The sequence below is a fragment of the Primulina tabacum genome, chromosome 1 (genome assembly GCF_025594145.1).
Source record: "Primulina tabacum isolate GXHZ01 chromosome 1, ASM2559414v2, whole genome shotgun sequence".
Lineage (NCBI taxonomy): Eukaryota > Viridiplantae > Streptophyta > Magnoliopsida > Lamiales > Gesneriaceae > Primulina > Primulina tabacum.
Genome location: NC_134550.1, coordinates 2,845,567 through 2,869,356, shown reverse-complemented (window position 1 = coordinate 2,869,356; position 23,790 = coordinate 2,845,567). Strand labels below are relative to the sequence as shown.

The 23,790-nt window shown below is 32.5% G+C and overlaps 4 protein-coding genes across 4 annotated transcripts; all 4 read right to left on the bottom strand.

The window, feature by feature from the left end:
• Positions 1–2,102: 2,102 nt before the first annotated feature.
• On the bottom strand, positions 2,103–3,239 carry LOC142512943 (uncharacterized). The gene has a single exon (XM_075619708.1). The coding sequence runs from the start codon at positions 2,944–2,946 to the stop codon at positions 2,302–2,304; it is 645 nt and encodes a 214-aa protein (XP_075475823.1). The 5' UTR covers positions 2,947–3,239; the 3' UTR covers positions 2,103–2,301.
• Positions 3,240–4,884: 1,645 nt separating this feature from the next.
• LOC142513103 (uncharacterized) lies at positions 4,885–6,586 on the bottom strand. The gene is made up of 4 exons (XM_075619715.1): positions 6,375–6,586; positions 6,156–6,216; positions 5,903–6,074; positions 4,885–5,214 (listed from the first exon to the last, which is right to left on the bottom strand). Exons 1-4 carry the CDS (start codon positions 6,504–6,506, stop codon positions 5,172–5,174), a joined length of 408 nt encoding a protein of 135 aa, XP_075475830.1. The 5' UTR covers positions 6,507–6,586; the 3' UTR covers positions 4,885–5,171.
• A 6,059-nt stretch (positions 6,587–12,645) lies between these two features.
• On the bottom strand, positions 12,646–14,584 carry LOC142516010 (PR5-like receptor kinase). The gene is made up of 2 exons (XM_075619829.1): positions 14,127–14,584; positions 12,646–14,036 (listed from the first exon to the last, which is right to left on the bottom strand). Exon 2 carries the CDS (start codon positions 13,860–13,862, stop codon positions 12,813–12,815), a length of 1,050 nt encoding a protein of 349 aa, XP_075475944.1. The 5' UTR covers positions 13,863–14,036; positions 14,127–14,584; the 3' UTR covers positions 12,646–12,812.
• Positions 14,585–18,857: 4,273 nt separating this feature from the next.
• LOC142512522 (LEAF RUST 10 DISEASE-RESISTANCE LOCUS RECEPTOR-LIKE PROTEIN KINASE-like 2.1) lies at positions 18,858–23,018 on the bottom strand. The gene is made up of 5 exons (XM_075619688.1): positions 21,884–23,018; positions 20,615–21,345; positions 20,414–20,491; positions 20,255–20,293; positions 18,858–20,170 (listed from the first exon to the last, which is right to left on the bottom strand). The coding sequence occupies exons 1-5, from the start codon at positions 22,606–22,608 to the stop codon at positions 19,065–19,067; spliced, it is 2,679 nt and encodes an 892-aa protein (XP_075475803.1). The 5' UTR covers positions 22,609–23,018; the 3' UTR covers positions 18,858–19,064.
• Positions 23,019–23,790: the final 772 nt, after the last annotated feature.

Below are 23,790 nucleotides of genomic sequence, written 5' to 3'. Positions count from 1 at the left end.
TTCGGTTCGCAACTCTAGATTAAAGTGTGATATATCAGTGAGAGCTTCACAAATCTCAAAAGATCATTTATGGAAGCCGCCTCTCCCTAAATTATTTCGACTAGATGTTGATGCGGGGTTTGATACCAGGCGTAATAAATTCAGTGTTGGAGCGATAATTAGAGATTCACGAGGAGTAACAATAGGTGCCCATGCTCTTATCACATGTAATACAGGTAGTGTCCTTGCAGCTGAAATTTTGGTTATTCGTTGTGGTATGGATCTTTGTCTATAGGTGGGAGTTTCTTCTGTTTGTATCTATTCTGACTCCAAGGAGGCGGTTCGAGTAGTTCTCAACCCAGATCTGGACACTGGCCCTTTGGGTGTCTTGGCTCTTGAAGTTAATTCGATGTTCCTAGTTAATCATTTTGTGTCGATCAAACACATGCATCGTTCGGCCAATACTGTGGCACACTTTCTTGCTCATAGAGCATTCAATAGTTTTTCCAATGTAATTTGGCTAGATGGAAATATTCCATCTTGGCTTTCTTGTATTATAACTCGAGATTTACCTATTTAATGTTACGAATGTTTAATTTTCAAAAGAAAAAAAAAAAGAGGCACCCGATCCGCCTCCTTTTTGTACCGACCAGCAGAAAAGCCACATGAAATTGATAACTCAGAATGATATATACAAACGGAGAGACCGTGCATTTATGTTTGAATATGACTAAAAGTTAGGGAGAAAATAATAAATGCGAAAATCCCATGTAATTATAGAAATATTAATAACAACATCAAGAATTTCATATGCTTTAAGCGCTTTAAAGAAGAGAAAAATTATTCTCTTTTCGATGAACTAATTATACACACACATATAGGAAGTAAGGAAAGTTACATAATATCCCAGATTCCTCGATTTAAACTGAAGAGTGCAAGTTTCTGTTTTACATTTCTAAGCAATTAAACTTTTTCTTTAATATTTTGATAGCTCTCTCTAAAGTCTCAACAGAACCAAATATAAAGTTTTATCTTCTTAAAGTTATAAATCTTTTCTTTTTTCAAGAGGACGGCTATCTTTTCTATCCTATCCTATCCTATCCTATCCTATGTATTCTTCTTTGTTTTTTTTTTGCAAAAATTCGTGTGAGACAATCTCACGAGTCGTATTTTGTGAGACAGATATCTTATTTGGGTCATTCATGAAAAAATATTACTTTTCATTCTAAGAATATTAGGGTTGACATGTCTCACAGATAAAGATTCGTGAGACCGTCTCACAAAAGACATACTATTTTTTTTATACTTTTTTTAAATCTTATCAGCAACCATTTAGCACTGGAAATATATTTCAAAGAATAATAAATTAATAATTGCGCTCTTCAAGTATTTGTAGAGTTCTCACAAGGAAGACAAACCAAAAATCAAAATGGTAGAATCGGAGAGGGGTAGAAGAAAGAATTCTCACATTGTATACTTATAAAAAACTATCTTCGGTTTTGGCTCCACCTTTTCTGGTGCCAAGGACAAGAACAAGAAGAAGTATTAATTAATTTACATCTACTTGCTGCATGATTTTTTTCTATGTTCCTTTACTTTCCAAGCATAAAATAAATGGAAGTTTGAAGAAAATGTCTAGTTAATGAGCACACATACACAATATAAAAATTATTTTGTATACAGGAAGAAATTTAAATTAATTTAAAAGACAATCTCAGAAATAGTTATTCATCTTATCTACATAATAATAAGATCGAAAGATTTTTAAAAAAATGGTATTTTAGGGAAATCAAATCAATAAAATGATACTATGATGAATTTATTTTAATGTCACACCGAATAAGATATTTGGATAAATATATTAGTAAATATATATAACAGCTAAAATATAGGGAAAATTGTTGTAAAAAAATGTTGGCATTATGATATTTGTAGTTGATATAAAGAATTCAGGCCAAATGAGCTTAAGAAAATATGATTTTCCTTAACTTTTACCAAATACAATATTATACGGGAGATTAAATATGAAGAACTATATTTTTTTTCCTACTTAACTTCCACCAAAAACAAGGAACAGACGGGAGTTTCATTTGAAAAGCTCGACAAAAAACGAAGTCGGGAAGTTTGACAAAAGACAACCAAAAGCTCTGTATCAGATTCAGTTCGACAGCAAAATCCCAAATTTACAAATGAAATATATTTAAATTTCTAGACAAACACTGTATGAAAAATTCATAGAATCACCAAAATGACAATCATTTAATGAAAAAATTTATTAAAAGAATATATCTGATAGACCATTTCTTCCCAATCTCAGAACTTTTACCCCAAGAAACTCTTGCCAATTCCTCTGGCACTAGTCCTCCCTCTGGTTTCCCTGTCAATTGCTTTTCCTGTCACACCAGCCAGCCCCTTCAATTCATCAATGCTCGCATAGCTCTTCCTCGCCATCAATCCCCCGCTCCTCTTCTCGGCAGAACCCATCGATTTGCTCCCTCCTCCCACGTTACTGTACACCCTTTTGCTCTTCAACAAACCCGCCGGTGGCGTGACAGACCGCTCGTTGATCGGCGGAAGTGGTGAGGCGGGCTTACGGTTCTCCTTCCTCAGCACCGATGAGAAATCCGGCACGGACTGGGTCAAGATGGATGATCCCTTCGGCCTCTTCGGCGGAGTTTTGAAATCTGAATTCCCCTGAAACTTCACCTGCTTCCTCGGAGGTGTCAGAACCGATCGATTCTGCAGTACTTTTTCCGGGGTCTGCTGTTCTGTCAAGTTCTTCATTCTTTTCCTTTTTTCTCTGAGATCGGAGTATTCTTTGTATCTGGGACCTCTCTCGAGGATGAAACTATCATTTGTGAGTTGCAGGAACTGGGGTTTGCCGGAGTCGGAGTACTGTGAGAGGATTAGGGATTTGGGGTCGAGGGTCTGGTTCTGTAGAACCAGAAAGCCATCGCTCTCCGCCATGATGGAAGAAAATTTGTTGATGATTTTGGTTGGATTTGTTTCCCGAGTTGGAAGATATTGGTTTCGTTTTTCAAAAGTTGCGACTCTCCAACGGTCTACTAAAGAAGAAAGCACGAGTGGGAATAAAATTTAATCCCAACGTTCATATCACAGTGGAGACCTACTTCAATAATTACATATGAATTAATGAAATATATCTACAGTTAGATTTTCTTTTGATGGGCACTAATAGGAAAAGAAGCTTCGATTTTCCACTTATTTTTCTTTGTCTATGATGATGCCTATCATGAATTAATACTCAAGTCCAATAATTTATTAAAAATAATTAGAAATGACAAACTTTCTGAAAGAGAATACTAATACAATAACTTTGGTATTTAACAATAATCACAGTTAAAAATTTATACAAAAATTTATTGTTTATTTTTTTTTCACACTGAAAAAATCTCAAAATTTCCAATTTCAAGTATTTTTCTACAAAAATACTTAATAATTTGAATTGTATATATTTTGTTACGAACTATCTTGAGGTAATACCTCAAATATAGGATCGAACTAACATCATACAAAGTGTGCTTGTTTGGATAGTTGTGTCCCTTTTTCAAATTTCATTGAAAAATGACACCTTTTTTGGAATCATTGTCTTCTTGTAGGAGCAGTGAAAGTGCCTTTTAATAATGTTCTAAGCCAATTAACTAAATTGCTTTGAAGTTTTACGTTTGACGCTTGTTTTGTTACGTTCTAATTTCATACTTATTTGGTCGATGGTGGCTAGTGGGCCTTTACTATACCCTGGCTAAGGATCTTGAATTTAAGAAAATCCCCCAATGTAGGAGTTACACAGCATCTGTAGATAGTAATTTAACCTTCTAGCTAATACTCAAGAATTAATATTGGATTTCTTGCCCTAATCTTCTAGCTAATTTTGTTCAGAGAATGAATAAAACCCTTTTCAACTTTAAAAGCCATTATGATTCAGTTGTGAACTTACTGTTTTTGATAATTAGGTGAACTGTAAGTGTAAACCTCTTGACTAAATTTATTACCATATCAAATCCTGGGTGTTTGTGGTTCTCGAAGGCAGTTTTTATGCTGCTTTCCCTGACCTTCACTTGGATGACCCCGGCAAATTAATCGGACGTACTTGCTGCCATCGACGCTGTTCTGTAAGTTGTTTTGTGTCCATGCAGCTCATGTTCATCTTCCACTTCCACAGTGGTTTCCTTTACTTTCAGTGCATCGTGTTCAATATAATGTGAATCATGTTTTTTACACAGATACGTACTCCCGTTTTATATTTGCATTGGTTCAGTGCCTGCTGCCCTGCTCTGCTACTTCCAGATATTTTTCCGACCAGAATCCGAACAAAACCTGTTGCGCTGTCTACTGCCATTTATTTGGTAAGAGAAACTTATATAAGCAATATGGTTTATTGGATCCATACATCATATTGAACCAGCAAGTTGCATTTGAAGGAGGGTTTAAAAGATTTAGTCACGCTTGTTTGCCAAAGTTCAATAACATCTACATGCCAATTTTTTTCACTATTAGTACCACAGAGCACAAATACAATGAAACTTTCAGATTTGCATGGTAATTCAAGTTTAGGTGTTATGTGCTTCCTTGGCAAATATTTCCAACTTAAACAGATATCCAACTTCATGATTGGCCCATACTTCTTGACCATTGTCAATAAGTTTGGGATCAGTAGTGTACCTGGGATTTGCATCTTTCTGTTTTCTGGCGGTCATGTATGTATCTGGTTATGTCGGGAAGCAGAGGGCCAATCTTTGGAGAAAATTGAGCATGCTCTGATTCCAGCAACTTGAACTGATTTCAAATATTGGGGATTCATATCAAAGACCACCATTTAGAGGCGTTGGGGAACTTGCTCTTGCCACCATTTAGGAACTATGGCTGGAGAATATATAATAGACATATCATACAGTTTCCAGCTACTGGAGTTCTAATAACATTTCTATCTTTTGTCTTGTACAATATTTCTCACAAATCTTCTACATCAAAACCATACAAAACGAAACATAAGACGTGCCTCGGACAACCATTTGCAGTTGGCTGCATAATTTCACCCACAAGGTATTTTTCAGTAGTCAATTGCTCCCGCATATTAGCTGTGAAAACAGGACAATGTATCTGGTTTTCAACAATGCAAGCCCTTGTCCCATAAGCCCCACAGGATTCACACATTTGGCTCGGGTCACTTTTCACATATTAGACTTCTGTTCCCATCTTTCCTTTGTGTCAAGCCTGAAAAACATTGAAAGGGAGTTGAGTCAAAAATAGAAATCAGGATCGAAGTACACAAAATTGAAATTGACAAAATACCTGCCTATCTACTCATGCTAGTTTATCACTTATTTCAATTGCATGTTTTTAATAATATTTTAGCAGTGATTTTGTGAGACTAGTAGTTGCCAATAACAGCATTACGACATAACAAAAAATACATACTTTCCTCATGTTTCTCATTTATAACACCTCAAAAATTCCAAATAAATTAAGATAAGATTGTGCTAAAACCTGGAAAGAAAATGAAGCATAATCATGTTTTCATTACACGTATGATAATACTTCTGACATACAGATCATAATTATGAGATAATTTCATATTTATGGGCATAAAAAGCAAACATAGCACAATTTTTTTTTATCGAAATTAGATTTGAACCATAAATTTAGAAAACACAAATGTTTTAGTTTATTAATATTTCCAAACGAGTTTTAACCCTTTTCAAGGACGGTCCTGCAGTTTGCCCAAGAAGTGACAGTGAGATTGGGAATGACAAATTTGGATAAATTCCTGGCTTAGTTAGAGATCATGATGGACTATATAGATCTCGTATTAGAAAATTTGACGCATCTGAAAACCGAATTTTGGTTTATTAGCTAGTCAAGAGACGAGCTGGCAACAAGGTAAACTGAAGTTCTGATTTACCCCCAATGCAGCTTTCGCCGCTTATTTGCCACCAAGTTTCCTGCTACGTTATCTTCTTCAACGGATGGAGTATCTCTCAAAATTGGAGCGGTGGAGGATTCTCCAACAGCGTTACTCGGTTCTTCTTCACCGCTGCATTCTTTAGCTTCACTTCTCTTCCTATGAGATTTGCCTAACCACCAATATTTGCAGCAGTTATTGATTAATTTCAATCACAAAGAGACAAAATCCCAGCTCCAGACTTTTTCCTCACCTTTTCCCCTCTTATTTTCTTTAAATTTCGCTTTGATTTGTAATCGCCTATTGTGCAATTCCTAGCGAGGGTTGAAAAAAAGAAAATTATGCTCCAGAATGAAGAATTCAAGTGACACCAATTCAGCATACCAAATTCTAGGGTTTCAAAACCACATTTGTACAGAAAACATAATCGAGAAAAGAAATCGAAGAGAACTCGTATAATTTTGGGGAATACCCGGAATTTGGAGACCTGTGTCGCGGTTATCCCACTTTTGGACTTGAAATTGCGCCGTAAAGATTTCGCCGCCGCCATGGCCAGTTCTCTTCTTTCGTCTGCGTTTTCCTCTGTTTCTCGTTCGATGGGCATATTTGGAGCATACCGTGAAGCGGCTACTGGAATGAAAATTAGACTATGATACAGAAACTACTTTCTATACTATTTTTTCCCTACTATCTACTATCAATTTTCATGTACTTGGCATATATACGACATAATTAATTATAACAACAAAAATTATACATAAACAATATTAGCAAAAACTTGTGTGAGACGATCTCAAGAGTCGTATTTTGTGAGACAGATCTCTTATTTGAGTCCTACATGAAAAAATATTACTTTTTATACTAAGAATATTAGTTTTTATTGTGAATATCGGTAAGATTGACTCGTCTCACAGATAAAGATTCATGAACGTCTCACAAAAGACCTACTCAACAATATACACATCCTAAATATTTGATACATGACACTCATTGCATAGACTATTCTGAAACCAGTTTAAGTAGTCCGGATTGAATTGAAGTTTGACAACAATGAAACTGGATTGGGTTAGTCTTCTCATCTAACAACCATGAATTGCACGCCAACTCAACATGAATGAGCTTCAAGCTGTACCCATTTATCACTATTGGTTATTAGCCTTGTCAAAATAACTCACATTTCCAAAAATGAGATATTCTATAAGTGATAGTACATGTATGGAGTTTCGGTTCATGCTGAACTAACATATAGCTCAAGACCAGAAGTGGTATATGAATATGGGTCGAGACTCATGTTGGGCCAGCTAAAGACAATGGTCGTTACACGTTTCCATCAGGATTTGTTTGGTTTCATTATCCCACAATCCAAATATAGTTTAATATGATTTGTTTGGTTCCATTATCTTACTATTCAGAATCAGTTTAATTTGATCCGATAACATCCCTAGTAAAAATAATAACATTAAAAAATCTAAGGAACATAGTCGATGTTAACAGGCTCACAATAGGCTAAGTTTGTTAAACAAAGTTTGTCCAATATGATTTATTTGACTAATGTGATTTGCAGTATTGCACACTCAATAGTGGCGATTGTGACTTCTTACATCAATAAAAAAATAAGTAGTGCAGACATTAGAAATTTTGAGCTGGCATTGGGGTTTTTTTTTCATGGACTCCAAATTGCACAAATGAGATGAATTTTTTATCTACTTAAAAAAAAGGAGAGAAAATGAACTAAATTTAGTAGGTGTCTTTCGTGTGTTTTTGCAATACTGATATTTGAAAGGATATGGACTTGTAATTACAAATATATAATAACATAGGATAATGACTTGGGTTCATGATTTGGTTACAAAACGGTCCTATTAAATCTATTATATATATAAATATGTCACTTGTGAATTTACTTGGACACCCTTATTAATTATGACTTTATTATATATAAATATGTCATCTCAATAAATATGTCACTTCAATTTACTTGGACACCCTTATTAATTATGACTTTATTATATATAAATATGTCACTTCAATTGTGAATTTAATTTGACACCTTTATTAATTATGACTTTTTATCTATCTATCTACTCTATATACTAATATAAATATATTAATTATGACTTTACTATATATAAATATGTCACCTCAATAAATATGTCACTTCAATTATTAATTATGACTTTATTATATATAAATATGTCATCTCAATAAATATGTCACTTCAATTTACTTGGACACCCTTATTAATTATGGCTTTATTATATATAAATATGTCACTTCAATTGTGAATTTAATTTGACACCTTTATTAATTATGACTTTTTATCTATCTATCTACTCTATATACTAATATAAATATATTAATTATGACTTTACTATATATAAATATGTCACCTCAATAAATATGTCACTTCAATTTACTTGGACACCTTATTAATTATGACTTTATTATATATAAACATGTCACATCAATAAATATGCCACTTCAATTGTGAATTTAATTTGACACATTTATTAATTATGATTTTTTATCTATCTATCTACTCTATATAGTAACTAATATAAATATATGGATTTGAATTGTGAATTTATATAAATGTCATTATCTTCATTCAATAATATTCATTAATACATGTTTATTTTTGTTTGTTTTTCATCTATTCATTTAATAATAATCATTAATATATTTTTATTTTTTTGTTTGCTTTTCATCTATTAATTAATAGAATTTAAAATATACATGTTTATTTTTTGTTTGCTTTTATCTATTAATCTATAGAATTTAAAACCTACTAAAAATTAGAGTTTGTTAAAATATACATGTTTTTTGTTTTTTGTTTTTTTGTTATCAACGATTAATGTATTATAAAATAAATTGAAAAAAATATAATTTAGTCACCATTTTTTGGAATGAAATTTACACTCTATTATTTTTTTAAAAAAATATATATCTTTAATAAAATCTATTATCTATATAAATATGTCACCTTTTCAATGTGAGTTTACTTTGACACCCTTATTAATTATGACTTTATTATATATAAATATGTCACCATGTCACTTCAATTATGAATTTACTTTGACATCTTTATTAATTGTGACTTTTTATCTATCCATATTTATATCTATATCTATACTAATAAATATATGGATCTGAATTGTGAATTTATATAAATGTCCTTATCTTCATTCAATAATAATCATTAATACATGTTTATTTTTTGTTTGTTTTTCATATATTCATTGAATAATTGTTTTTCATCTTTTCATTTAATAATAATCATTAATGCATTTTTATTTTTTTGTTTGCTTTTCATCTATTAATTAATAAAATTTAAAATATACATGTTTATTTTTTGTTTGATTTTCATCTATTAATCTATAGAATTTAAAACCTACTGTTTGTTTTTCATCTATTAATCTATAGAATTTAAAACCTACTAAAAATTAAAATTTGTTAAAATATACATGTTTTTTGTTTGTTTGTTATCAGCGATTAATGTATTATAAAATAAATTGAAGAAAATATAATTTAGTCATCTTTTTTGTAATGAAATTTACACTCTATTTTTTAAAAAAAAATATATGTTTAATGAAATTTAAATTAAATAAAATAATAATGAAATTTGAATTTTTGTTTGATTTATATTTTTTATTAATTAATGAATTTTAAAATATATCGAATAAAAATGAAGTTTACACTATTATTCAAAATTTTATAGTTCTCCAATTTTTAATAGGTTTTATGTGAAACAGTTTCATTGTTATATAGTCCTGAGAGGGACTGATCCAGTCATTTTCGGAGTGAATGAAACAATCTCATAGGAGTTTCTGTGTCAATTTTATTTTTAACTTAAATAAATTAACATATAAAAATAACGTAAATAATAATAATTAATATATTTCTCATAGCTTGTTTGTTTTTTTCCATCTATTATTAATATATTTTAAAATAAATTGAAGAAAATTAAAATTTAGCCACCAGTTTTTAGAATGAAATTTAAATTAAGCCTTCATTTTTTGGAATGAAATTTACACATCATTTTTTAAAAAAAATTATATCGAATAAAAATGAAATTTACACTATTGTTCAAAATTTTATAGTTCTCCAATTTTTAGTAGGTTCTATGTGAAACAGTTTCATTGTTATATAAAAAAATTATATCGAATAAAAATGAAATTTACACTATTGTTCAAAATTTTATAGTTCTCCAATTTTTAGTAGGTTTTATGTGAAACAGTTTCATTATTATATAGTCCTGAGAGGGGCTGACCCAGGCATTTCCGGACTGAAAAATAAATTTTTTCATGATTCAAGTCTGATATAAGACATGTTTCACAAAATTCACTCGTGAAACAATCTCATAGGAGTTTTTGTGTAAATTTTATTTTTAACTTAAATAAATTAACATATATGAATAACGTAAATAATAATAATTAATATATTTCTCTTCGCTTGTTTGTTTTTTTCATATATTATTTAATATATTTTAAAATAAATTGAAGAAAAATAAAATTTAGCCACCAATTTTTAGAATGAAATTTAAACTAAGTCTTCATTTTTTAAAATGAAATTTACAATTCATTTTTTTAAAAAATTATATCTTTAATAAAATTTAAAATAATAATAGTAATAATAATAAATACATGTTCTATTGTTTGTTTTTTTCCAACTATTAATTAATTATAAATAAAATTGAAAAATGAAATTTAGCCATCATTTTTTGAAATGAAATTTATACTTTATTTGTTTTAAAAAATATATCTTTAATAGAATTTAAATGAATAGAAGAATAATAAAATTTACAATATATTTTCACAGAATGAATTATATCCTTATTTTAAAAATAATTCTTTTTGTTTGACTTTTTTTTATTTGTGAACTCTATCTTTATTTATTTTTTCCCCTTTATTTGATTTTTTACATTAATTAATGCATTTAAAATAAATCGAACGAAAATTAAGTATACATACACCCTTGTTCAAAATTTTATAGTTTTCCAATTTTTGAATTGGTCTTCTGTGAGCCGGTCTCATGGATATATCCTTCAAATGGGCCAACCGATCAATTTTCAGAGTGAAAAACAATGATTTTTCATGATTAGAGTATGATATGAAACATGTTTCATAAAATTGACCCGTGAAACAGTCTCGTAGAAGTTTTTATGCAATTTTAAATTTTAATTTGAGTAAATTAACATCTATTAATAATGTAAATAATACACGACTAATAAGTTTGAAAACTCTTATAAAATTGTGTGAATTTACATATATTTCTTTATTTTCGTTAAATAATATTAATAAATACATGTCTTTTTTTGTTTGTTTTCAGGTATTAATGAATTTTATAATAATTGAAGAAAAATAAAATTTTATTTTTGGAATGAAATTTACAGCTTTTTTCAAAAAAATATATATCTTTAATGAAATTTAAAATAAGCGACACAGTGTCAGCAGCTTAACTCACGAAAATTCCCAGGAGTTTACTCATCCCAGTACTACCCTAACTCTTGTACGCTTAACCCAACAAAACTGAATGATATTGAAAGATTTATCTTTTAGTTCGAATGTTTCTTAATCTTTATGTCAAAAGTTATATTTGTTACTCACGACACAATATTTATTTCTTATAATTGTGATTTACCGTGCAAAGCCTTATACTAAGCTAATAGTGAACATAATTAGGATTGCATTGACGTGGCGGTCAATTTGCCAAATCGTTAAATCCTATGCATGACAAACACAAATAATTGTTTGTTACCATAAGAAAACACTTCAAAAGAATCAAAATGAGTTTAAATTAATTTTATGTGTAATAATTACTCTTATATACATCAAAGGGATAAAAAAAATAAATAAAAATAAATTCAAATTGTTTTTATGTAAAACAAATTACTTTACATCTACAGTTACTTAAAATGATTTATAAGCTTTTTAAAATTTTCTTATGTTTTTTTTAAAAAAAAATCTCGAAAAATAATTTTTTTAAAAAATAATACAATTATCTTCATGTTTTATGCCCTGTCAAATTTTCATCGATGAATATTTGTAGAACTTGTAACTTTTTTTTATGACATTATTTATATATAGAACTTTATAACTTCAAAATATATCATGAAAAATTTATAAATTGTGGTTCTTATTATTTTGAATACTCATGTCGAATATGGTTCTAATTATGGATCACATTAATAAATATTTTTATATTTAGACATAATATTGCAACATTATATAATTATATGTATATCAAACTTAAAACAACTCAATTATATTAATATTCAAGAACTCAAGCAAAAATAAATACTGAACTTTATCGATGTATCGTAGATTTAATTAATTGTTAAAAAATAAAAGATAGTGTGAGAATTGTTCTCCTCATATCATCTTTGTATATTCCACACGTGCAACGCACGTGCATATCTTCTAGTTACATTAAAAATTCATAAAAATAATAAGTTGTCAAAATAACATAACTTTACCAATCTTAAACAATAGTTTCAATTAGTTATGAGAAAATCTAATAAAAAATCATCTTTAAAACTCCTAATTATATTTTGATGTGATCTTTAAATTCTTTTCAAAGTTCTTTAATACCAAAAAAAAATATTATAAACAGGCACAGTGACACATTAGCACAAAATGTGCATATAATTAATTTAATAGTATTAAAAGTGAAGTTTTTTTTTATTATTGAATTTTGAATAACACAAACATATCAGCAAACTAAGATTGCAAGTGATTGGGTAATCTGCTATTCAAATCTTTTGACAAAATTCATGGCTTGTGATTAAAAACTATATACATTTCAAACAAACACAGTAGTTAAGTCGCAGAAAAACCAGTCTTTTACTGATCTTGAGTCAAACATAACGTTTGAACTAGCAAACTAACGTTGCTAGCCATTGGCTAATCTGCTATTTGAATTCCTGTGTGGAAATATTTGCGGTCGACTCTGTTGGAGAAAACAGGATTGGTTTCGGTGGAATTTGAATGGACTGAAGACTTCCTTTTAACATGTCAACAACCTTAGACATGGATGGTCTAGCCGATGGAGAGGTTTGAATACACCAAAACCCGACCAGAAGCATTTTCCTTGTAGTCTTTTCCTTATCTCTCACAAAAGCATCCAAGTTTCTAGTGGGATGAAGTATTTCCCGCTCATAAATTTGGTCTGGAAAATAGTCATTACTAGATTGGATTGGTCCCATGTCGACTATATTTCTTGCTCCGACCATTTCAAGAACCATCATTCCATAGCTGTAGACATCAGATTTATGAGAAACTCTGCCATAATTCCTAGAGAATACCTCGGGAGCCATGTATCCAACAGTTCCTCTCATTCCATCCATTGATATATTACTCTGTTGCCTCTTGCACAATTGGGCTAGTCCAAAATCAGTGATTTTGGGGAGGAAATTTTTGTCTAAAAGAATATTTTGAGGCTTGATATCAAAATGAATAATTCTCGTGCTACAGCCTGAGTGAAGATATTCTAGTCCATGGGCAACTCCAACTGCTATGTTATAAATGGTTTCCCAACCTAGTCGATCAAGTGTAGTGTGCGACCCACTGTTGCAGATGAACTTGTCCAAGGATTTGTTGGGCATAAATTCGTAGATTAGAGCTCTTTTGTTTCTTTCATAGCAAAACCCCAACAGTTTGACCACATTGACATGAGAAGTTTTACTGATGCTTGCAACTTCATTGATAAAATCTTCTCCCGTGCTACCGGTCTCTTTCAGTATCTTGACAGCAACAAGGTGGCCATCAGGTAGTGTTCCTTTGTATACTTTGCCGTATCCTCCTTTCCCAAGTTTTTCACGGAAGGAGTTGGTTATTTTCTTGATCTCATAATATTTATATCTTTTGGGGTCCAGAGTTTCATTTTTGGCTAGAAAATTTTCCACTTTTGGGTTAGTCTTCCCCAGTCTGGTTTTTGAAAGTAATTTTCCAAGAGAAATCATGAAATGGGTCGATATTATATTTATCGTATCTGTGATTAAGTGAACCTACTTTTCTGAGAAAAGTCACGACACAGGGTTGTATTTTTGCAGCAGCTCGACTGACTGAACATCCACTTATCCACAGCATGATAAATGACAGTACAAAAATAGCAGCGATCACCACAAACGATAGAGCTGTGCAGAGAGGCAACATACGAGTCAAACAAACAAACCAGAGAATTTATAATAAGCATAAAGCAATCCACTTCTATCTAGATGATTTACCTAGGATAAAATATGCAAGACCCCTAGGAAAGCTCACGTCTTTTGTTTGAAACGAGCTGCGAGGGGCTTGATTACTGCTTTTCCCCATCTGACTAGTTGGGCTGGGAGATGGCACCATACCACTCTCCACTAGCCATCTTCGGTTCTGTGTGTATGGTAGGAGCTCACCATTCCTTAACTCTAGTCGAAGAGGTGGGCTGGTACATGACACCCCCAACTCTACTATCCATCTCCGGCCCTGAGTGGTTCGTGAACTGGGAAAGGCCGTTCCACTTCCACCGCCCATCTTCATGAACCGTCTTTGGCCCATCTTGTAGTTCTATGATTCATACACAACATCGGTAAAAGGTGTAATAGGATGCATTTTCAGTCATAGAAAAGGCTAATGGAGGCCTGAAGGGTGTAGTTTTCAACTAGTGATGAAATAGATTAGAGATTACTAATTCAACCAAGAATTTGAAGAGGATGAATGAATCAAATTATAAAAATACACGCAATTTGATTTATTTATTAGCAATGCTTCATTTTTCAATTCATTTTTAAATTGAAACTAATTTAATTGAGATTTTTACCATCAATAGTTGTATATGATGTTCATACGCTGACTTTGTCATCGTATTGTCATCCGTCCACTTCATATCAAGTTTTTTAATTTGAATTGTAATTGTGATAAATTTTAAATTTATTCAAAATGAATTAAATTTAAATTTTATTTCTCATATCATTTTCAAATTCAAATGTCGTATTCCCCCATCCGTCAACTTGTCTACTATATATATTTTTTATGTATATATATAAAATGTCAGAATTGATAAAACGACTTAAGAAGATTCGGTTTAATTTCCAAAAGTACGAAACTAATTATTTATTTGTAAAATAACAACAATGAAGTTGAAGATTGTATCTGATGATGATACTGCTGCAGCGGCTGAGGTTGGAGTAAGGAATTGTCCACCTCACCGCCCTCAAGAGCGGTAGAATAGATGGGTAGAGTTTCTTAAATTAAATACAAATTTTAATTAAGGATGTAAAAGAATTGAATCAAATCGAATATTAGCAAAAATTTAAGTTTAATTTCGGCTCGAAGTATATTCAAGTTCGAGCTCGAAATCTTCGAATTTATTTGCGAGCTATTTGATTTATGAATGACTATTAAGGTTCGAAAATGAAGGCTCGAAAAATCGAAATATATATTCGTGAGCGTTAATATAATATATTAATAAAATATTAAAATTCACGAACTATAAAACAAAATAACTTTGACTCAAGTTCAACTCTAAACATGTTCGAATATTTTCGAGTTCGACTCTAGTTCGATAAAGTCGATTACATATAAAATATTTATTGAACCAACTCGAAAATATCGCGTAGTGAAAAATGACTAAAATTGAAAAAAAAACATAATTAATATAATAATATTGTGAATTGATCGATGATATAATTAAAAATAAAACCATATAAGTTATATAATATAAATTTTCTATTTTTACTAGGCTAGGAGCTGGGTATGCATACATATGAATGCTTGAAAAGTTATTTAAAAAAAATACATTCATTACTTTTCGATTGCACTGAATTTTATCATTAAAAAATCAGCTCAACTTCTGTATAAATGTATGGTTCATGAATGTTAATCTATTATTTATCATATCATAAAAACTATTATGATAAAATCTCGAGTCAATTTTGTAAGATTGAATATTCACTCGATCCAATGCGACTTGTAAAAAAATATTAATTTTCATTATATATATGGACTGAATCGACTCATGTTACAAAAACTTATATTATCAGAAATATTAATTTTCATTATATATATGAACTGAATCGACCAATGCGACCAAGGTCTGAAGAGTGGGTCGAGCTCGACCCAAACAAAGAGCTCCACCCATCTTTTATTTAATTAAATTTTAAATGGATTATATATATATTTTTTTTTTAAATTTTAAATGGATCCAGTCAAAACGTATTTACCAGTCAAAACTCATCTACCACTCAAAACTCATAATATTAATTATATCAAACATAAAATATAATTCTAATTATATCACTAAATTTAAAATATAAATATTTAATAAATAAGAAGAAAGAAAATTAAATAAATAAAAAAAAGAATATTCCAATAATATTTTTTTTAGAGTAAGATTTGAGTAGATGAATATTGTATTTGGTGCAAAAACTGCACTATTTTAAAATAGAGTTGCTTTAAAATAGAGTTTTGGATTGGAGATGACCTTATGCACAAATTCATGGTTTATTGATCATGTTGGCATTCTTCACTAACCAAGGATCAATCAGATTACGACGAAGCTTCAGCGTAGACCAGTTAGCTAGCAGTCAACTGTTGACAGGACTCGACGAAGCAACAATCTCAATAACCATAAATTTTCCTAAATTCATTTGCGAAATGGATTGGATTAAACTTTGGGTTCTCCATCTTTCACAGGTCAAAATTTAGCTTGAACACAGCAATCAGATTTTTCTTCTCATCTTATTTTGGGTAAAATATTCATGTCAGCGGTTGAGATGTAATAATTATACATGTTGGGAGACCGATTGAAGTTCAAAAGATTTGAGCATTATCATTACTACTAGATATACCTTTTGATAAAACGGCGAATGTTCGATCTTATAATTGATATCAAAGTTAAGGTTTGATTATCATTGGTCGAAAGAAAGGCAATTATTGGAATGATGATTGTTGGAGTGCAATAATTGTCATGTTAGGAGAACTATTGAACCGTAGCGTTTGAGTTGGTATATGATTTAAAATATTTGAGTTGTATACTAACTATAATTTTTGATAAGATAACAAGCGTTCGGTCCTACGTTATTATTCCGATGAAAATGGGATCACATGTGAAAATAATAATTTTTTACACAATCATAGTTTGACTAACTAGAAGAACAAAATTTTTATCTACTCCCCTTGCTAAATAATGAAGTTTGCTTAGATTGAATTCTGGATGAATAGGCATAAAATAGGATCCTCAAAATGAAACTATTGTAGGCAGGTAGAAAAAAAATTGGTAGTTCAACAGAGTCGAAATGATATTTTTCTATCTTGTATATCAGTAATTCGAGGGATCAGAATTGGCTGGACTCATTAATTTACTGACACTGTTTACATTCTAGATGACGCGGCATTTTAGCAGCATTGTCCCAATTTTGAATTAACATTGATGTCAAGTAAAATTTAGAATCTGATTTCAGCAAATATCATTAATCCAGACGCATGTTTCAAAATTGTCCTGAGCCTGAAATCACGAATAAAATCGTTAGAAGAGGGCCAGGAGGGTGTCCCGGCGTAGCCCCTCCGACGCTCAAGTCAGAGACTGAGGATATAAGTGGAGAGCAGCTAAGAGTGATGCTGAAAAATAATATCGTGAATGAATCATACGTTCAAACCTGGATATTATAGGAGAATACATAGGCCTGTCATTGGCCGTCCACCTTGGTTGGAGATGGCCAGGGCTCCCAAATATGGCTTTGGGCCTACTGAGAGTGTGCTCATCCATGAGGTATCAGATAGAGTCACCATGAGTCAATGGTTGTTCACTTTCCTGTAGAAAATTTTCTCATTTTCCGAAAACATAAATGAATATATGACAAAATTATGTTTTAGACACACTAGGTATTCTCATGCATAATCGTTATTTTATTTTTATACTACATTTTACTCGCTCAATGATGATAGATTTTTATCTGAAAGATAAAAGCAAAAAATATGTTTTCTAAAACTATTTTCATTAAAAAAAATTTACTCTTATTTTATTTTCCAGTAATACATTATATTTTAAATCTTAAACTAACTATATAATCTTGTAAAAAAACTAAATTATTCAACAATTTCTGAATGGAAATATATCTGTTTAATTTCCAATTTATTTCTCCCATTAATTTTATTTTAAAAAATTTAAAATTAAACAAATAAAAAAATTTATATACAATATTAGATTGTCGCCTAAGCAGCTTCTAAAATCGAGGCGGCTGAAAAGTTGTCCAGTGCTTACGCGGTCCTAGGTACTGTATTTTAGAACAAAATCGAGGCAGTGAGTGATCGTCCAACGTCTAGATGGTTCTTGACAAAGCTTTTGATAATTAATGGATTCTCCAAAAATTGTTTTTATTGATTTACAGTGTAAGGATATATATACGATTGTATATGATCTATTCGGCTGATCATCTGCAATCACAAATAAATGAAATTGATTCGCTAGCCTAATCATTGTACATATTATCCTCTAATTGATATAAATCAGGAAATTGACTAATGACAATATCTTTCACTGACATTATTACTTTCCTTCTACCATTCTAGGCGTCACATTTTAGAACAATGGAAAATATTTATGTCCAGCGCCACGTTGACATTCCAACAAAATAGGACCGAAAGCCATGAAAACACGCAAGACCAAGACCCAAATCTGACTATTGACTCCTGAATGCTAAAGAATAAGACCAAATGGCAATGTTTGCAGACCGAATTTTCTGTATCTACCTTTAGTGATTTCGATGAGGTGATCTCTTGCCTCAACGGCTGTAGGACTGGCTTTGGTGGAATCTGTGCGTAACTAAGACTACCTTCTAACATCGATGGTCGGTCGGAAGGAACGGTCTGAATGCACCAGAATGCCACCAAAACCAAAAGCATTTTCATGGTTATTTCCTCTGCACCTGCAATCTCAATATCGTCTAAGTTTCTGGTTTTGTGAGGGTTTATACACTCAGTGACACTAATTTAAAAGTTTCTTCGATTTCTTTTCACAAATTGAGAACAAAGAGAATACTTGTTTAGACTTGGTCTAGTTACCAACATTGTCCTTCACCATACATACAACAATTACATCAGAATGAAAATTCTAGTCTTTTTGCCTGTAATATCAATCGGGATAGGAAACAATAGCTAAATATCATGCTACTCCTCAATAGAACTTTCTATCTCTGCGTTTCCTGATGCAGTGGGGATAATTCTTGTCCTAGTGACACCGGAGTAAATAGAACTGGCTTAGGTGGAATCTTTATGGATTCAACACAACCTTGTAACATTTCCACAACCTTAGAAATCGATGGCCTGTCTGATGGGATGGTCTGAATGCACCAAAATCCCACCAAAAACATTTTCCGTGTGGCTTCTGCTTCCTCTTCACTTGAGATTGCTTTCAAGTTCTTGGTTTCATGTAATATTTCTTGCTCATAAATTTTATCTGAAAAATAATTTTCATGGGATTGCATTGATCCAGTGCCAACAATGTTTTGTGCTCCAACCATTTCAAGAACCATCATTCCATAGCTGTAGACGTCAGATTTATGAGAAACTCCTCCAAAATTCCTGTAGAATACTTCAGGAGCCATGTATCCAGCAGTCCCTCTTGCCCCAGCCATAGATAAAATACTCTGCTTCTTTTTGCATAATTTAGCAAGCCCAAAATCAGAGATTTTGGGACAGAATTCTTCATCCAATAGAATATTTTGAGGCTTGATGTCGAAATGAACAATCCTCGTGTTGCAACCATTGTGAAGGTATTCTAAACCTTGAGCAACACCAACTGCAATCTTATACAAAGTTTTCCAATCCAAGTTGCGATTCGTATTGAGTGATCCATTGGTGCTGATGAATTTGTCTAATGATTTGTTGGGCAAAAAATCATAGACCAAAGCTCTTCTGTTCCTTTCATAGCAGAACCCCAACAGATTCACAATATTCACATGAGAAGTTTTGCTGATGCTTAAAACTTCATTAATGAAATCTTCTCCATTGCTTTCTGTCTCCATCAAAAGCTTGACAGCAACAAATTTCCCATCTGGTAGCGTTCCTCTGTACACACCTCCATGTCCTCCTTGCCCGAGTTTATCACTAAACGAGTTGGTTATTTTCTCGATCTGAGTATATTTATATCTTTGTGGAGCTAGATTTTCATTATTAAGTATAAGTTCAACATTTGGATTAGCTTCCTGGTGTAACGCAAGTTGTAATCTTTTGTGGTGACAACGGACATAAATAAAGGCTACAACAGCTATAACTGTTACCACTAGCGCCATCCCTGAAAATTAAAAACACAGGAAATAATAGTTTATGGAACCATACAACCGAATAACAAACTATATATGGGCAATACAACATTTACCTATTAGAACCTTCTTCACAGCAGACATCCCAGATTTACCTGTTACAAACTTCTTCACATTAGACAGTCATTTTTTTGTCAAGAAAATGATAAAAAAAAATTCCTCATTGAAGAGATGAAAAAAGAACTGAAACGGAGGGATTGATAAGTTGGACATACCATAAGAAGAGTTAGTATAATATGAAGGGTCGGAATGATAAATTGGAGCCGGAGCCGGAGCCGGAGCCGGAGCCGAACCTAATTTAGAGGAAAATAAATAAACCTAGTTAAGCCATTCAAAGGTAAACGTAAAACTGTACTATTTTGGTGAGATCTATATATTACGTAAACTAAAGTATATAGAATCAAACTTGCAAATACCTATTGTAGGGGTTCTCTGTGCAATTTTGCATTCAACCGATCCTAAATCCGTGCCATAATCACAAACTCTACCTGATCGAATGCAACTCTGACAGCTGGTGATGTTGTTTAACCATTGGATTGAAAACCCACTCTTGAGAGCATCCTGCAAATCAACTACTGAAGCTGCATCTGTTGACAAAGCCTGAACAGCAGATTGGTTTACTGGAACAAATATATTACTTTTACATGTGACATTCGACCCGATCTCGGACCCTGCCGTGAAGAAATTTAATGTTTCAGTCCCGTTTACATTGCAGGTAAATTGGTTGGTATGATTTGGCCCTGTCGAGTCAAGTGTAGGAAAAGTTGCCGTCGTCCAATGATCAGAAGAAGTTGTCACGTGAGATTGATCTTGCGTGCAATCGTAGTACAGGTTGACGTTGTCATAACTATAGTTTTGAGGAAAGCTGAAAAGGTTTGGATCTAAAGTTGTGTTGTAGAGAACACTTGGACATGTGTTGTTCCATAAGTCCTGACTTGCTACTTTTACAGTTTGCGACGAGTAATCGATTCCCAGGACTCGATAATTCCTTGAATCAATGTTGAGCAGTGGGACATCGCCCTCGCAGTTGAGCAACTGGAAACCTGGAAAACCGCAATTTCTAGGGCGATTCGCTCCCCAGAAGGGATAGCTTATGTCGCTGATGCTGCCGCATTGAAATGGCTTGTTGCACTCCTCGTTTTGCAGGCTGCAGGGATCCACGATTTTATTTGATAAAATCAATCAAGAAAATCAAAATCAAAACGATTAAATGACACATTTGACACGTGAACGTCATGCTGAAATTGAAAATTGCCAAAATAAATTTATCTATACATTTATTTTTTAAATACTTTAATATATATTTAGATTTTTTGTACAAAATTTATTTAGTACCACAATTTAATATACGAGAGCGCACATGCAAAAGATTACTACTTATCTTTTACTATGTATAAATAAGAGAACCACATACTAATTATATTGAGTTATAATGTAATTTTAGATTTGTCTAAAACGTCTTCATCTTATCAAATTAATTACATGATATTAAAATAATATTTTATTTTATATTTATTTTCTATCAATTCTATATTTGATATATGTTGTCAAATTCTTGTATTCCTTTCAATCTAAGGCAACAAAAAAAATTTACAGAACAGACTAAAATTTGAGAACAAGAATCGCATAGTATCTCAACTGAAATCGCAAGTTTTCTCTTAGCCATGTTCATTAAAGAGATGTACCTGAATGGGGAGGGACAGAAGGTGATGACATAATGTCCGGCAGTGCAACTGAAGGAAGCACTGGCCTCGTCTGTCGGTAAGCTGTAAGCCATAGGACACGCACTCTTGAACAACTGCGAATACTTCGACAGCCCGCAACCCGACGAGCGGAACACTTGACATGGGTTCTGGCATGCGTCGCCGGTTTCAGTTCTCAGCTCCACCGGGCACAGCCCGTTCACGTCCTCTGTGCAGCCTATGGATTGGCAGATCTGTCCTGAATCCCCTTTGGCTTCTATCAGCATAGGCAAGTTGAAGCCATCGACCAGGCTGATTTTGTACAAGTCCGTGGAATTGAGATCACCGATGGAGAACTTCGCCTGGGTGATGGCGGTGAATTTGTGGCCGTTGCAAAATATTTGGCCAAAGTCACAGTTGCTGCAGGAGTAGTCTTGGGCCGTGGAATTGAAGGTGCACCCTGTTCTGGCCCGGAACTGACCCATCCACCCTTTTGAAGCAGTGAAGAATCGGGAGCTACCCTCTGGTTGCTCTACTACTGTGGAATTATTAATACCTGGTAAGGTTTCCGAAATCTCCGACCAAATAGTTTGAGTACAGTTGTTCACGAGCGTAAATGTGGCGCCATTTACAAGTACCACTTCTGGAAACCACGTTGTGCAGGTAAAGGTGTAGAACAGAATAATGGTGGATAAGATATTGGAAGAATACATGAAAGATCTCGGCATCGAGTGCGCCAGAGGAATTCGCAGAAAGTATGTTAGATTAGTGACTAGTGAACGAAGCGGAAATCGAAGGGGGTGTTAATGCCAGGTCTTTTGGTTCTAATCAAGTTTTATCTTTCCAGGAACTTGCTGGCTGCTGCTATTCACGACCCCATGATTTTAGAGTTGAGACCCGTGGAAAGACTATGCTACTTTTATCACCCGGTGTGACATCCACCATGCATTGGGCATGAAGTTCACACATTTTATGGGGCCTCGTACCTTCAGATCCACCGAGTGGATCACAGCTTTTACCTAAGGACTTTATGTCGGCTCGAACAAAATAATGGTGGATAATCTATACATGAAAGATGTCGCCATCGAGTGCACCAGAAGAATTCGAAGAAAGCATGGTGAAAGTAGTGACTAGCGAACGAAGAGGAAATTGAAGGGGGTGTTGATGTCAGGTCTTTTGGGTCTAATCAAGTTTCATCTTTTTCCTGGAAGTTGCTGGCTGCGGCTATTGACCCCATGATTGTAGAGTTGAGGCCCATATGCCTGATGCCTCTAGTAATTTTATTAAAATTTATTTTATTTACATTAAAACAAAAATTAATTGTATCATTATACATTATTATAGGAAATAAGTCTGATGTAAGACGGTAATACAAGTCGAATTGATTCATATTTACAATGAAAATTAATAATTTTGACATAAAAATTAATATTTTTTTACGAGCCAGGTAATATCGAAGATCCGTCTGACAAAATTGATACGTGAAATTTTTTTATATATATTAATCATTTACGTAATTGATTATTAAAATTTTAATATTACAATTTAACGTTTGTATCACATTATAGGGTAATCATTGCATTGGATCAAACTGATAATGTTGATGTATGTTATTGTGTTAAATAGAAAGGAAGAAGCTTGTCCATGTAAATTTTTTTTATGCCTTGAGAATCTTTCGTCGCCATTTTTTGGTGTATATTGAGTAAACAATCGGGCTAACGTGATAGTCTATAAATTATGCTAGTTAGATAAACCATACTAGACAAGCCTTGACGTGAGAACCCGTCGTGACTACATTTTAGTGCGCTCTGGGTAAACCCTTGGATTAACGCAATAGCCTACAAATCACGCTAGTAAGATAAACTGTATTAGACAAGTCTTATGCAAGATGCTCGCCCGAGAAGATGTTG